General features: G+C 41.6%; 2 protein-coding genes across 2 annotated transcripts in view; both read left to right on the plus strand.

The window, feature by feature from the left end:
- The window catches only part of ror2 (receptor tyrosine kinase-like orphan receptor 2), a 47,449-nt gene extending 42,813 nt beyond the window's left edge, over window positions 1-4,636 (plus strand). The window contains exons 8-9 of the mRNA XM_053411388.1: window positions 1,028-1,230; window positions 2,233-4,636. Coding sequence (XP_053267363.1) covers window positions 1,028-1,230; window positions 2,233-3,690 — 1,661 coding nt within the window. The 3' untranslated portion in view covers window positions 3,691-4,636. The remainder of the gene's footprint in view (window positions 1-1,027; window positions 1,231-2,232) is intronic.
- Window positions 4,637-6,980: 2,344 nt separating this feature from the next.
- nfil3 (nuclear factor, interleukin 3 regulated) lies at window positions 6,981-11,864 on the plus strand. Its single transcript, XM_053410845.1, has 2 exons — window positions 6,981-7,170; window positions 8,696-11,864. The coding sequence occupies exon 2, from the start codon at window positions 8,800-8,802 to the stop codon at window positions 10,129-10,131; it is 1,332 nt and encodes a 443-aa protein (XP_053266820.1). The 5' UTR covers window positions 6,981-7,170; window positions 8,696-8,799; the 3' UTR covers window positions 10,132-11,864.
- Window positions 11,865-12,114: the final 250 nt, after the last annotated feature.

Below are 12,114 nucleotides of genomic sequence, written 5' to 3' on the forward strand. Positions count from 1 at the left end.
AGAAGGACCGCAGGGCCCACTCACATAGCAGACTGGGCTATCACCTTGGGCCGCTTTAAGAGGTCTTGGAACATTGTGAAGTTCAACATAAAAGTTTACTTAAGATATTCTGAAGGCTCCCTAAAGTGTCCCTTTCCTACAACAGAGTATTAGAGCCATATTGAAGAAAGAAAAGGCTTTACATAATCCCCTTAAATTAGAGCGTAAAGTTGTAGGCTAATATTGAGAGGATAAAGTTGTAATATTACAAAAATAAACTAATGATTATATATAATTTGATGAAAAAAGATTACATATTATATTATTTGAGAAACCTATAGGTTACCAAAGAATACTTTGAATAAGCTCATTACAGAGTACTGTACAACACAGATGGCACAGCATGTAATCAATAACATTGCAAAGCCTACAGTGTCTCTATAAGTGTTTCTGCTGGTAGCTCAGAGCCACAATAAACAGAGCCTCCATTAAATACCACTGACGTCAGAACCATGTTACTGATGTGCAAGTCTGGGGTTTAGGACCCCAGTTAACTCACAATTTACCATCAATGCACTTGAATTAATTGTCAATACCTCTATCATATTTGGCCAATTTACAGAAGTTTAGATAAGGTTATTTGACTGGAGAGTATAGAAATGCATCAGAACTTTGTTCCCCAGGGATTTTTGTCCTTTTTTACACTGTAAATGCATCCTGGTTTAACCTTATTGCCAATATAAGCTGTTCTGTGTTTTTTTCTTTGTTTAATTTTTATTCTAGTCCCTATGGGCCCTCAGTATTTTTTTCCATTAGTTCTTTGATTTGCTTTTCAGAGAACTGAGCACATTTGTTCCAGTAAGACTTTACCAGATGTAACTGAGTGGAATTTTGTCTTGCACCATGTGGAAGGATGTGGCTTTTAATGGGGATTATCCACAGTGACATTATTTTCACTTAAATAGTCAAATCAGGACAAGTGTTGTATGAACGCTGTTTCCACAGATAATTTGTTCAAAGAATGACTCTAAACTCTGTTGTCTTACAGAGCCTCCAGAGAACCCAAGAAAGGAGATACTGTTCATTTTAATCCCTGCAATTGCCATCCCATTGGTCATCGCTTGCCTCTTCTTTCTGGTGTGTATGTGTCGCACAAAGCAAAAGGCTTCCACTGACACACCACCTCGCCAGCTCAGCAGCTCACCCAGCCAGGACATGGAGCTCTCTCTCCTCAGTCAACAAAAACACCAGGTAATGCATACACACAGTGCACAGACTCTTTGATGAACGGGGTTCTTCATTTTTATTCATTCTGATGAATAGCAGTGTTCCTACCAATATCAGCAGTGCATTCAAATATGTAGTAATCTTATTTATTTCTTAACAAAGACTTCTGGGAAAATTAATGACTATGCTGAAATTCAGTGTGGAATCTATTCCATGTGAACACAAGAGGAGTTGAAATAACAAAGTCCTCTTAACCAGGTTTAAAGTCATGCAACCCCTGCAAGGTTGAACTTTAAGAACTTAAGGCCCCTGTCATTTCAGTTAACTCTGCGTTTTGTGGTTCATTATCAAATCAATCAAATACCTGCATTTGTGGTATGTTACTCAGTGACATAAACAGAGTGAATCTGCTCTTTACTTGGGGATTGTCAAGATGGAGTTTACAGTGATTGTTCCTTTGAGAGTTGTAGAATTCCCTTTTCAGGTTATGATAAGCCTCTGTGCAGTGTTTGGATATTTGGTAAACCTTTAGGATATGTGAATAAGATTCTGTTCAGACCTAGCATTAGTATGCGTCACCTCTTTCACATGTAGGTGAAACACTGAGAAGTTAAAAAATAATTTGGTCTCATTATGAAACTTTAGCTGGTCAGATTATGTCAGCTGAATGGGAGTTACATTTCATTACATTTCATGAGTTCAATGTGGCTCAGGACACAATTATGTTCAGACTGCTAAAAGAATGTGACCACATGGATCCCAGACCCCCTCTGAACGTGTTCTGAGTGATAATTAAGGTCTGAACAGAGCCTGATTCTCAAAGTCAGATCCATGAATCTTAGTTCTTCATTTGATTGGTTCCTCAGGCAACACTTCCACCAATGCAGATTCTTATGTTTTTTATACTCTACCGATACACCTGAATTAAGAACATTTGTATTCCTGTGCTTACGTACTGCATTAGGCTTTATTGTTGGCCATACACTTTGCTGACATGTATTTGTGTTTATTGATTTGTTGCTGCAGGCCAAGCTGAGGGAGATCAATATGTCAGCAGTACGGTTCATGGAGGAGCTTGGTGAGGATCGGTTTGGCAAGGTTTACAAGGGCCAACTGTATGGCACCGCTCCTGGTGAGCAGGTCCAAATGGTGGCCATAAAGACATTGAAAGACAAGGTTGATGTCACTCTCTGTGAGGAATTTCGCCATGAAGCAATGCTCCGCTTTCACATACAGCACCAAAGCATAGTAAGTTTGCTGGGTGTGGTCACCAAAGAGCAGCCAATGAGCATGATATTCACCTACTCCAGCCTTGGTGACCTGCATGAGTATCTGGTGATGCGCTCCCCAAACTCAGATGTTGGCAGCTCAGATGATGATAAGACCGTCAAGTCCACTTTGGAGCAGGCGGATTTCCTTCATGTTATCACCCAGATTGCTGCTGGAATGGAGTACCTTTCCGGCCAACAATTAATCCATAAAGACCTTTCTGCACGAAACATCCTCGTCTTTGACAAACTCAGCATCAAGATACTTGATCTGGGCTTGTTCAGAGATGTCTACTCTGCCGATTACTACAATCTGATGGGCACAGGCCATTTCCCTATTCGTTGGATGTCCCCAGAAGCAATTATGTATGGCAAGTTCTCAACCGACTCTGACATCTGGTCTTACGGTGTGCTGCTGTGGGAGACTTTCAGTTATGGTCTGCAGCCGTACTGTGGCTACTCCAACCAGGACGTGATCGAGATGGTTCGCAACCACCGGCTACTGCCATGTCCAGATGACTGCCCAGCCTGGATTTACACTCTCATGCTGGAGTGTTGGAGTGAATTTCCAGCAAGAAGACCTTGCTTCAAGGACATTCACACACGCCTGCGCTCTTGGGAGAGTCTGTCTAACTATAACAGCTCTGCTCAGACTTCTGGCACCAGCAACACTACTCAGACCAGCTCTCTCAGCACAAGCCCTGTTAGCAACATCAGCATGAGCACAGCAAATGCATCCCGCTACACAAGTCCGAAAAAGGGCTCACCATTCCATCAGCCCCAGTTCATGCCCATGAAGGGTCAAATGCATCGGCCAATGGTGCCCCAACAGCTCTACATTCCTGTCAATGGATATCACCCAATGTCAGCTTACCCATACCTGCAGAACTTTTACCCCATGCAAATACCCATGGCAATGCCCCACCAGCAGATGCACCACCAACCCCAAATGGTTACCAAAGCTGGTTCCCACCATAGTGGCAGTGGATCCACATCTACAGGCTATATCACCACTGCCCCCTCCAACAACTCTGTGACAGAGCGAGCAGCTCTATTAAATGAGAACTCCAAGACCACTGATGAGGACTTGGCTGACAGGGCAACAGAGGAAGAGAGAGACCAAAATGAGGACTTGTCAGTGCCTGAAACAGAATTGCTAGGTGATAATGACCCTCCACAGACTGAAGAAATGGTTGTCCGCTTGTCAGACACATAAGTGTGGTGATGTTTGAAGGACAGTTGAGCTAAGATATTCTGTGAGCTGGGCTTGCTTGCCAGAAAATTCAATGAGCGGTCCAAAGTGAAAGGAGAAATTCTGCGGAACTGTGACTGAATGTTTTTTTTATGTGTTTCTTAGATAGGACAGTTACATTTGAATGCCAAGTGTTTGTCATGTTTGTACCTCTTACATGCCTTTGTCAAAGAGTAAGCAAAATTTAAAGTGCAACACCTATTCTTTTGAATGCCACAAGGGCATAGTCCACCTATACAGGCAGCCCTGCCTACCAGTTGGTAAGAATTAGCAAAAAGTTAGATGATCACTAACACTCTTGCCACCCGCCCACAATGCCAGTGGTGTTTGTTGGAATGCACACTCAAGCCATAGGTATTGCTACACAAACCCAGAAATGAACCTAGGTTTCTGTGGTAGAAGACAAGGGCTTTGCCTGTGTGCAATTTGCGCACCCTTTGACAATTTATTGTTGTTTTTGAGGTGATTATTTTGTGGTTTGTGAAAGCCACAGACATAGAACAATAGAATGTATGATGACCAAAGATAGTAGTTTTGAAAGTATCTTTGTTATTAATGAAGTTCCCTACGATGAATTTTGTAACTTACCGCCATCAAACAAAAGAATAAGAACAAAGACTCTTGTTGAATCTTATTTTAGGCCATTGACAAAGGTCTTATTCACAACATGTTTCCCATGAGGTGGACCCTTTTTACATATACTTTTTTAACCAAGTTGTTATATTTTTTATTTATGTACTTTGGTTTTGAACATTTTAGTTGTTAATGGTTTTCCTTTACTGGTGAAATTGCTAAGACTAGTGTGAAAATTATGTCCTTTCCACCACATCTGCTTTGTTTGCAGTTTTTTGCTTACCATGCATTGTGTAGACCCATCTGTGGAGTATCCAATAAAGTCATATGAAGAAAATTTTGTCTATTACTTCAGTCAGAGAAATTTAATTCTGTGCTATCATTTGTTAATTTCACTTTAAAGAGGAGAAATGCATTTATTGCTGATACCAATAAATTATTTAAGGGATTTTATACCGTATTTCTCAAATCTTTAGATTCTTATTCAGTGTGCTTGTGCGTGTGTGTGCGTTTGTGCAAACGTGCGTGCGTGCGTGTAAATAGTACACAGCATCTTGCAGCATAATAATTGCAATGTGTATATATATGATAATATATACAATAGACTGATACACACATACACACATATGAAGTTAAGTGTACAAATCATATTTTCAATTCGTGAAAAATGGCAATGAAAACAAAAGTGTTGTTTGGATTTTTGCGTTCAGTATACAAAAAAAATTGTGTGTTTTTGTAATGAGGGGAACTAATTCTAAGTTTATGCTTCTATTGTAGCTGAAATTCCTTCATCAAACACATTTGTATTATCCGGAAGCAGATGGAACTAGGGTTGCAAAATTACGGGAATATTCAAAGTTGGAAACTGTCCATGGGAATTAACGGGAATATACGGGAATATACAGGAATTAACGGGAATTAACGGGACATTTTGTGGGTAATTTATACTAACTGTATTTAGCTTGCCATATAAAGACATATATATAAACATTTGTCTTGTCATAGGCTGATTTGAGCCCTGAGGAAACTTTGGGCACTTGACTATATGCTTCTGCATCTTTGTGTCATGCTTAACATAGGTCTTTGCACCGTATTTGCAAATGTACACAGCCTTTCCTTCTACATTGGCTGGGGTGAAATGTCTCCACACATGAGATAGTGCACGTGGAATTGTTCTGTAGAATAAGATGAGAAAAAAGCTTGTAAAAAATCACTAATGCAATGCCACAGATATAAATAGTTGGCTAGTCCTGCACACTACAGCAGGCCTCAATAGCCCGGCTGTAGTGTGCAGGATGCTGGGAATTATCTGCATAAGTGATGGAGAAATGCACAGTGCAGGGTTGAAATTCAACATGCAGCATGTGCTGCATTCCATACATACTTTAAAATAGAGTTTTGAATGATGTTTTTATTGCTCAGCGTTTAATTTACGTATATATTTTTTTTTTCAAAATTCCCGCACTGAATATTCCCATGGAACGTTTCCGGAAAGTTTCCGGAAATTTACCGGAAATTGTCCGCCCCTTTGCAACCCTAGATGGAACACATTTAGCCTCATCTCTTATTGGGTACACATTAATACTGAAAATGTGACTGTGTTAACATACATTTCAGATGTATACTTTCATCAAAAATAGCTTCCTTACTTTAAAATATAATCATACAGAAACAAACCAAAATGCTCTGATGAGCAGTAAAGGAGATGTCCTTCATTATTGTAGCTCACTTTTGCTGGCATCTTAATGTAAAAATTCTTTTTGATTTTAACTTTAAACAAATCTGAGCTTAGTTGTTTAGTATTTGTGTGAGTGACAGGCTGTGTCCCAGTGAACTCTGGCAAAACTCTTTGACTCTTTGAACTGGAACGTGGGCACTGTAGCAGTTAGGCCAAGAAATATGTCACAGTAGTAACCATTGGGCCATTTACTAGGATAGTGAGTGTGGGTCCGAAGCAGCCATTTTAATTCTGAACCTCCAGGGACGATCCAAACTATTACCAGTTATCCAATAGTGACCCCTAGAGGTGTTGAGCAGTATGAGCAGATGGATTTCTGGTCTTTTATATTTTAGCATTACCTCACTTCATCAAAATTAATGCAGTGCAAGAATGTGTTTTGTGAATACGATTTATATCATTCCACCACTGAGTATCTGTAGGAGATAACATTTTAATCAGCGTTAACTAATTCTTTATTTACTGATTCTAACAGTAGTAGTAGTTGTAGTATGGTATAAGTGATACAAGGGTCAATTTTACAAATCACACTGATATATATAAGATATGAATCATGCAACGGTAACTGGGTTTGACTGACCACATATAAGCCAAGCCAGTCTGGCAATATTACACACGCGCGCGCGCGCACGCACGCACGCACGCACACACACACATATCGTATTGCTAGTAAAACTTCCATAATAATTTTCTAATAATGTTATATTGATATAATACTACCACTATACTTTAATATCTTTATGTATTAACAGCAGTGGTGTCGTGGTAGTATCTCCTGTTGAAGCGCCGCACCTGAACGCACCACACGCATTACCGATGACGACATGCATTTTCTATGGGCTCTGAGCTCTCCGCCGATGCCAAGCCTCATTGGCTAAAAATCTGAAGATGCTGCGTTGCGATTGGCTGTAGCGGCTGTCCTTTAACCTGGCTCTCCCAATATAGGGAGGCGGTGACCTACTAACATAGATCCATGAGTCAGGAGCTACCTTGAAGGGAAGCAGGTCCAGGAGGAGAGCGGACTACCACCTCCGCCTGTGTGCTGACTGACTGATGGGGCCAGTGGACTCGTCTCCGGAGCTTGACACGAGGTGGAGAACCAGAGCCAAGTCAACAAGCCGCGGGTAGAGAAGGTACAGTGGGGATTGGAGGTGCAGCTCAGTTCCATGTTCTCGTTTCCAGTGTTAGATGAGTGTGTACTCGCCCTGAACACCGCCCACAGTGCAGTGCAGCTTAGCTCCCGGTAGCCTGTGTGCTGAGCTCTGGGTTCTGTTTCCACTGTGCGACAGAGCTCGTGTTGTTGTTGTTTAGTTTAATCCGGACAGTGTTGGCAGCTCAATGGCACAGGGCTGATACAACCTGGGTAATGCTTGCACGGGGAGACGTGTATTAGATTGTATTTAGACTCGTAGGCCTGTGAGGTTACACATTGCGACACGGTTTACACAGTTTGAGTGTAACGGCGAGTTATGAATGCCATCAGCGGCCTCGGAACTGTACGTGGTGTAGTTTCTCCTCTCGTTATAACAACACAGATAGCTCCACAGTTCTGAGTAAGCAATGATGTCATGCAGATAAACAGTGTCTGAGCATGCAGCCTGAGATCTGTGGCCAATATGTATTCATATAGAGGTCATCTGATTTAAACTCTCTTCTATTACCACGGAGTTTAACACCTATCATTTATAAAGACTTTCACAATCCCAGGCCCGTGTTGTGAGGGCCACCCAGCAGATATTTCATAAAGTGTGCAGCCATAGAAAGTGCTGGCAGCCGGAGGGACTCTGTTTTGTGTAATGTGGGCACAATGAGGGAATGTGGTCAGTCTGAGCCGGTCCGGCCCGAGCCCTCTGTGAACTTACGGTGAACCGGCCCGGTGCAGTCCCACTGCCACCCATCCTCATCACGTGTCGTCCAAATTTAGTCCCGCTGTGACATGTTTCCTCAGAAAAGACAAAAGCGAGTGATAACAGCAGCCATGTTGGGTCAGATCCCAGCATTTGTGAGACCTGCTGATAGTTAAGTAAAGTTGGCAAGATATTCACAGATTCGGACTTCAATAAGTCATAAGCGAAACGTTGTTAAAGCACAAACGCTGCATAATTCCCACCGTAGTAATGTGAACAACGGGCTACAGGCCATTTATCATCCATATTAGTCGTCCTCCGTGATATACACATAACATCGGTGTCTACGTACAGCTTGCTGAGAAACGAGTGCGCAGAGACAGTCTACAAAGTGCAACACCGAAAGGAGATTAAAATAATATTCAATAACCTCACCGTAATACTGTATATTCGCACGAAAATCATGTCACAGGTCCAGGGAGTCCTGCTGTGGTTTTACAGAATTAGAATTGCTTGACAAAATAATATTTAGTAATTAGAGTTGTTGACTCTGTATGTATTTTCCACCCTTGTTAATCATTACACACGATCAATCACAAAACATACACAAATTTCACAAAGGAAGTAAAATGTCTGCTGAATCATTGCAAAACATTTTATCATTTCATAATACAAATACATCTGCCAGGCAAACACCCTCCCTAGAGAAAATACACCACTTTAAAATGTCAAAATGACATTACCGTTGATAACATGATCAACTTTGTTTCAATTCAACACTAACATTTAAACGTCTCGTTGTTTTTTCCAGATTTCCTACAGTGGATTCATTGAATGTGGCTCTCAATGCATACATGCATTATGGTGAACAGTTAAAGACTTTCCAGCATATTGTCAGTTGCAGACATCGGTAATATGCAATCAATCAAGCAAGAGGTGGACTCCAGTGAGTCCTACAGTGGAGAGGATTCCCTGGTCCTGGCCCTAAAGGGGGCTAACAGAGACCTGATGGGCCACACAATATCTGACATTCCATTTAAGGCTAAAATTAGCTGTCGCAGGAAAAGGGAGTTTATCCCAGAGGAGAGAAAAGACAACATGTACTGGGAGAGACGTCGCAAAAACAATGAGGCGGCCAAGCGCTCAAGGGAGAAGCGGCGCATTAACGACATGGTGCTGGAGACCAAGCTGATGGCCCTTGGAGAGGAAAATGCCTCCCTCAAAGCTGAGCTCCTGTCAGTGAAGCTGAAGTTTGGCCTGTTGAGCTCAGCTGCATATGCCCAAGAAGCCCAGAAGTTATCCAGCTCCGCCACTGTCAATCTTTACCAGGAGTTGGTAGCAACCACCGATGATCAAGGTTCTTCCAGCAGAGATTTGGAGTCTCTTCATTTGCGTAGTAGCTGTATATCAGTCATAAAGCATTCACCTCCCATGCCTGAGACATGCACTGCAACTCAGGGTAGCTTCAATGTCTGCAATACCACAGAGGTCAAGCAAGAACCCTCGGAGAATGGTAGCTATGCACAGGAGAGGAGTAGTCCCTATGAGCTCTATAGAAACTACATAGCCAGTCCTTTGTCTGGTGTTTACTCCCAACCAGCCTCATTACTGCAGGTCAACAGGTCATCCAGTAACTCCCCCCGGACCTCAGATGATGGTGCTGTAGGCAAATCCTCAGATGGTGAGGATGAGCAGCAAGTCCCCAAAGGGTTCATGCCATCTACAGCTGGCCCAACAAGTGTCATTGTCTCCACACACAAAGTGCCGGACACCACTTCTTCAGCTTTGCCCCATAAACTGCGGATTAAAGCCAGAACCACTCAAATCAAAGTGGAGACCATTGACTCTGAATATGAGTTCTCTGGAAAATCCTCAACTCCGGGCAGCATAACAGAGGGAGGACACTGCCGGACCACTCACGACTCTTCAGAGTACACACAGTCCCCCTCGTGCCCTTTGTCAATACAGGTCACCAACATGCAGGGCTGGAGCCACCGGTCTGAGCAGTGGCACAGAAGCAGCACAGATGCACTGTGGGATGGCTGCAAGAGTAGCAGGCGAACCTGGAGCCCCATCTCAAACAAAGCTGCCGTAGATGTAGAAGAACCTTCCTATGCAAACTCACATGCTGAGCACTTGTATATCAAACAGGACCTTGCCTCCCTTCCTGCTAAAGTGGCCTCTTTTGAAAAGACTGACAGCAACACAGCAAGATTCTGTGATAGAGTCCAACAGAAGCACCACTGATCATCATGCGTCATCAAAGGGATGTTCCTCCGAATATCCTTTGTTTTGCATTTCCATTTCATTTGCTGTTGCACTGTGTGGTTACTAGGGTTAAATCATGTTTCCATTAATGTCAGTTTTCAAATAAAATGTGTTGACATAATGGCAGACTCTAAACCTGTAGACTGCTCACTGTAACAAGCTGAGAGGTATAGTTACAAAAGAATCAGTGCACAATACAGCTCCACAACAGAGCTGTTTCTGCTCCTCAGCGTCTCTTTTCGAACACAATGTTTTCATTCATTGCTTATTATGGCGGTGTTTCCAACCCCTGTTCAGTTATCACCAATGGGAATTAATACTTCCTGAAATATTAAAAGCCTACCCGGAAACAATGGCCTCCAAGGAAGGATTTTTATGTGAAATATCTGGAGAGTTTCATTGTGAATAGTTTGATCAGGATTAGTGAAGCGAAAGCAACTGAAACGAATTCTGAATGGAATCAAAGTTTCTGTTGAGAGAAACCTGATAATAATAACTTGGATTTATATAGTGCCTTTCAAATTACTGAAGGCCACTTTACAGAAGGCCACTTTATAGAGTCAGAAAAAGGGTCCATAAATAAATAGATTAATTTAAACGGGAGTAGATCAGAAAGTGGGAGGAACCTCTTGAAATATAACATGGCTGTGGAAGGGCAAATAAGAGGCCCACCTTGATATCAATCTGCTTCAGCCTTGTTCTCTCTGCACAGTAGATTGACCAAATGAAGATTTGAGAATTGTAAATTCATCACAGACATCCCTGTAACACTTAAACACACAGATCTATTGTGTAATGCAATATGGTTATTGTATTGAGAAAATTGTACAGTCCATGCCTGTGCTTTAAGGGATATCTGGTGCTTTATTTTATAGGTTTGTCATTTCAGAATAATCAATGTCATGACACTTCCTGTAAGGAGCTCTGTAGTTTGGTTTGTATTAATGGAGAGTAGATTTTGAATTGGCACATTTCCATTTATTGTGGAGCAGAATAGGCCTCACAGTTGGCTCAGATTGAGGTGGGATCACATTCTTTCCACATGCAAACAAGTTTGTGCGGTTTGTGACTTTCCTCAGTGAGGTTATTTAGGTCTGTACTGTCTTACTCATCTGCACTTAACTAAGCATCCTTTACAGCTTCAATATTTTCCCTTGTGTCAAAGTGCAGTACATGTGCCCTCATTTCTTCATTTAATGTTTTTTTTAACTTCGTTGACGCATTTCCCTCAAAAAGTGCTGATTAGAACATCTTAGAGAATGGCAAGTCTACATACTGTTACAGAGACTGATCATTTATGCAAATTTGAGTTAACTTTTAAATGATCTGCTACTGTCACTGCTTCACTGTTTGCCAAACTGCTTGCTCTCTCTTTATTTAATAGTCTTGTTAGCTTCCAGCCTGCTTGTAAAACTGACAATGTGTGTGACACTGGCAGGACAACTGTGTCTACCATCTGATGGAAGTCACAACTGGACTTTATAAAGCTCTGACATTTATTCTGTTACATTTCAGTGAACAAATCATTTTCAAAAGTGTTTCCAGAGATTCTGCATTACAGCCTCACAAGTAATTGTATTATTACAGGTCGTTTCAATTGAATGATGTGTTTGCATTTGTTGTAATACTTTGGACAATCTCGTTGATGACCACTTTCATCAAGTTATTGTAACGGTTATTCTTTTGTTTACAATAAATGTCTTCTCACTGAATCATGTGTGCTCTGATATTTTGTATAGCTTTCACCCAATATTAATATAGATCATGTATACAAAGCTTGCATTTGGAAACAAATCTGTACATGTACATGTGAGAACCAGGGTTGTGACTGAATGATGCTTGACTGTCAAACCCTAGAAGCATATTATGGTCTGCAAATAAAAAATGTAAAACCTTTTATTTAAAACTACTTTTTCATATTCTCTCATAAACACACGTGGCTGCGCCTGTCGCTTGTGGAGG

Source organism: Pleuronectes platessa, chromosome 19 (genome assembly GCF_947347685.1).
Source record: "Pleuronectes platessa chromosome 19, fPlePla1.1, whole genome shotgun sequence".
Lineage (NCBI taxonomy): Eukaryota > Metazoa > Chordata > Actinopteri > Pleuronectiformes > Pleuronectidae > Pleuronectes > Pleuronectes platessa.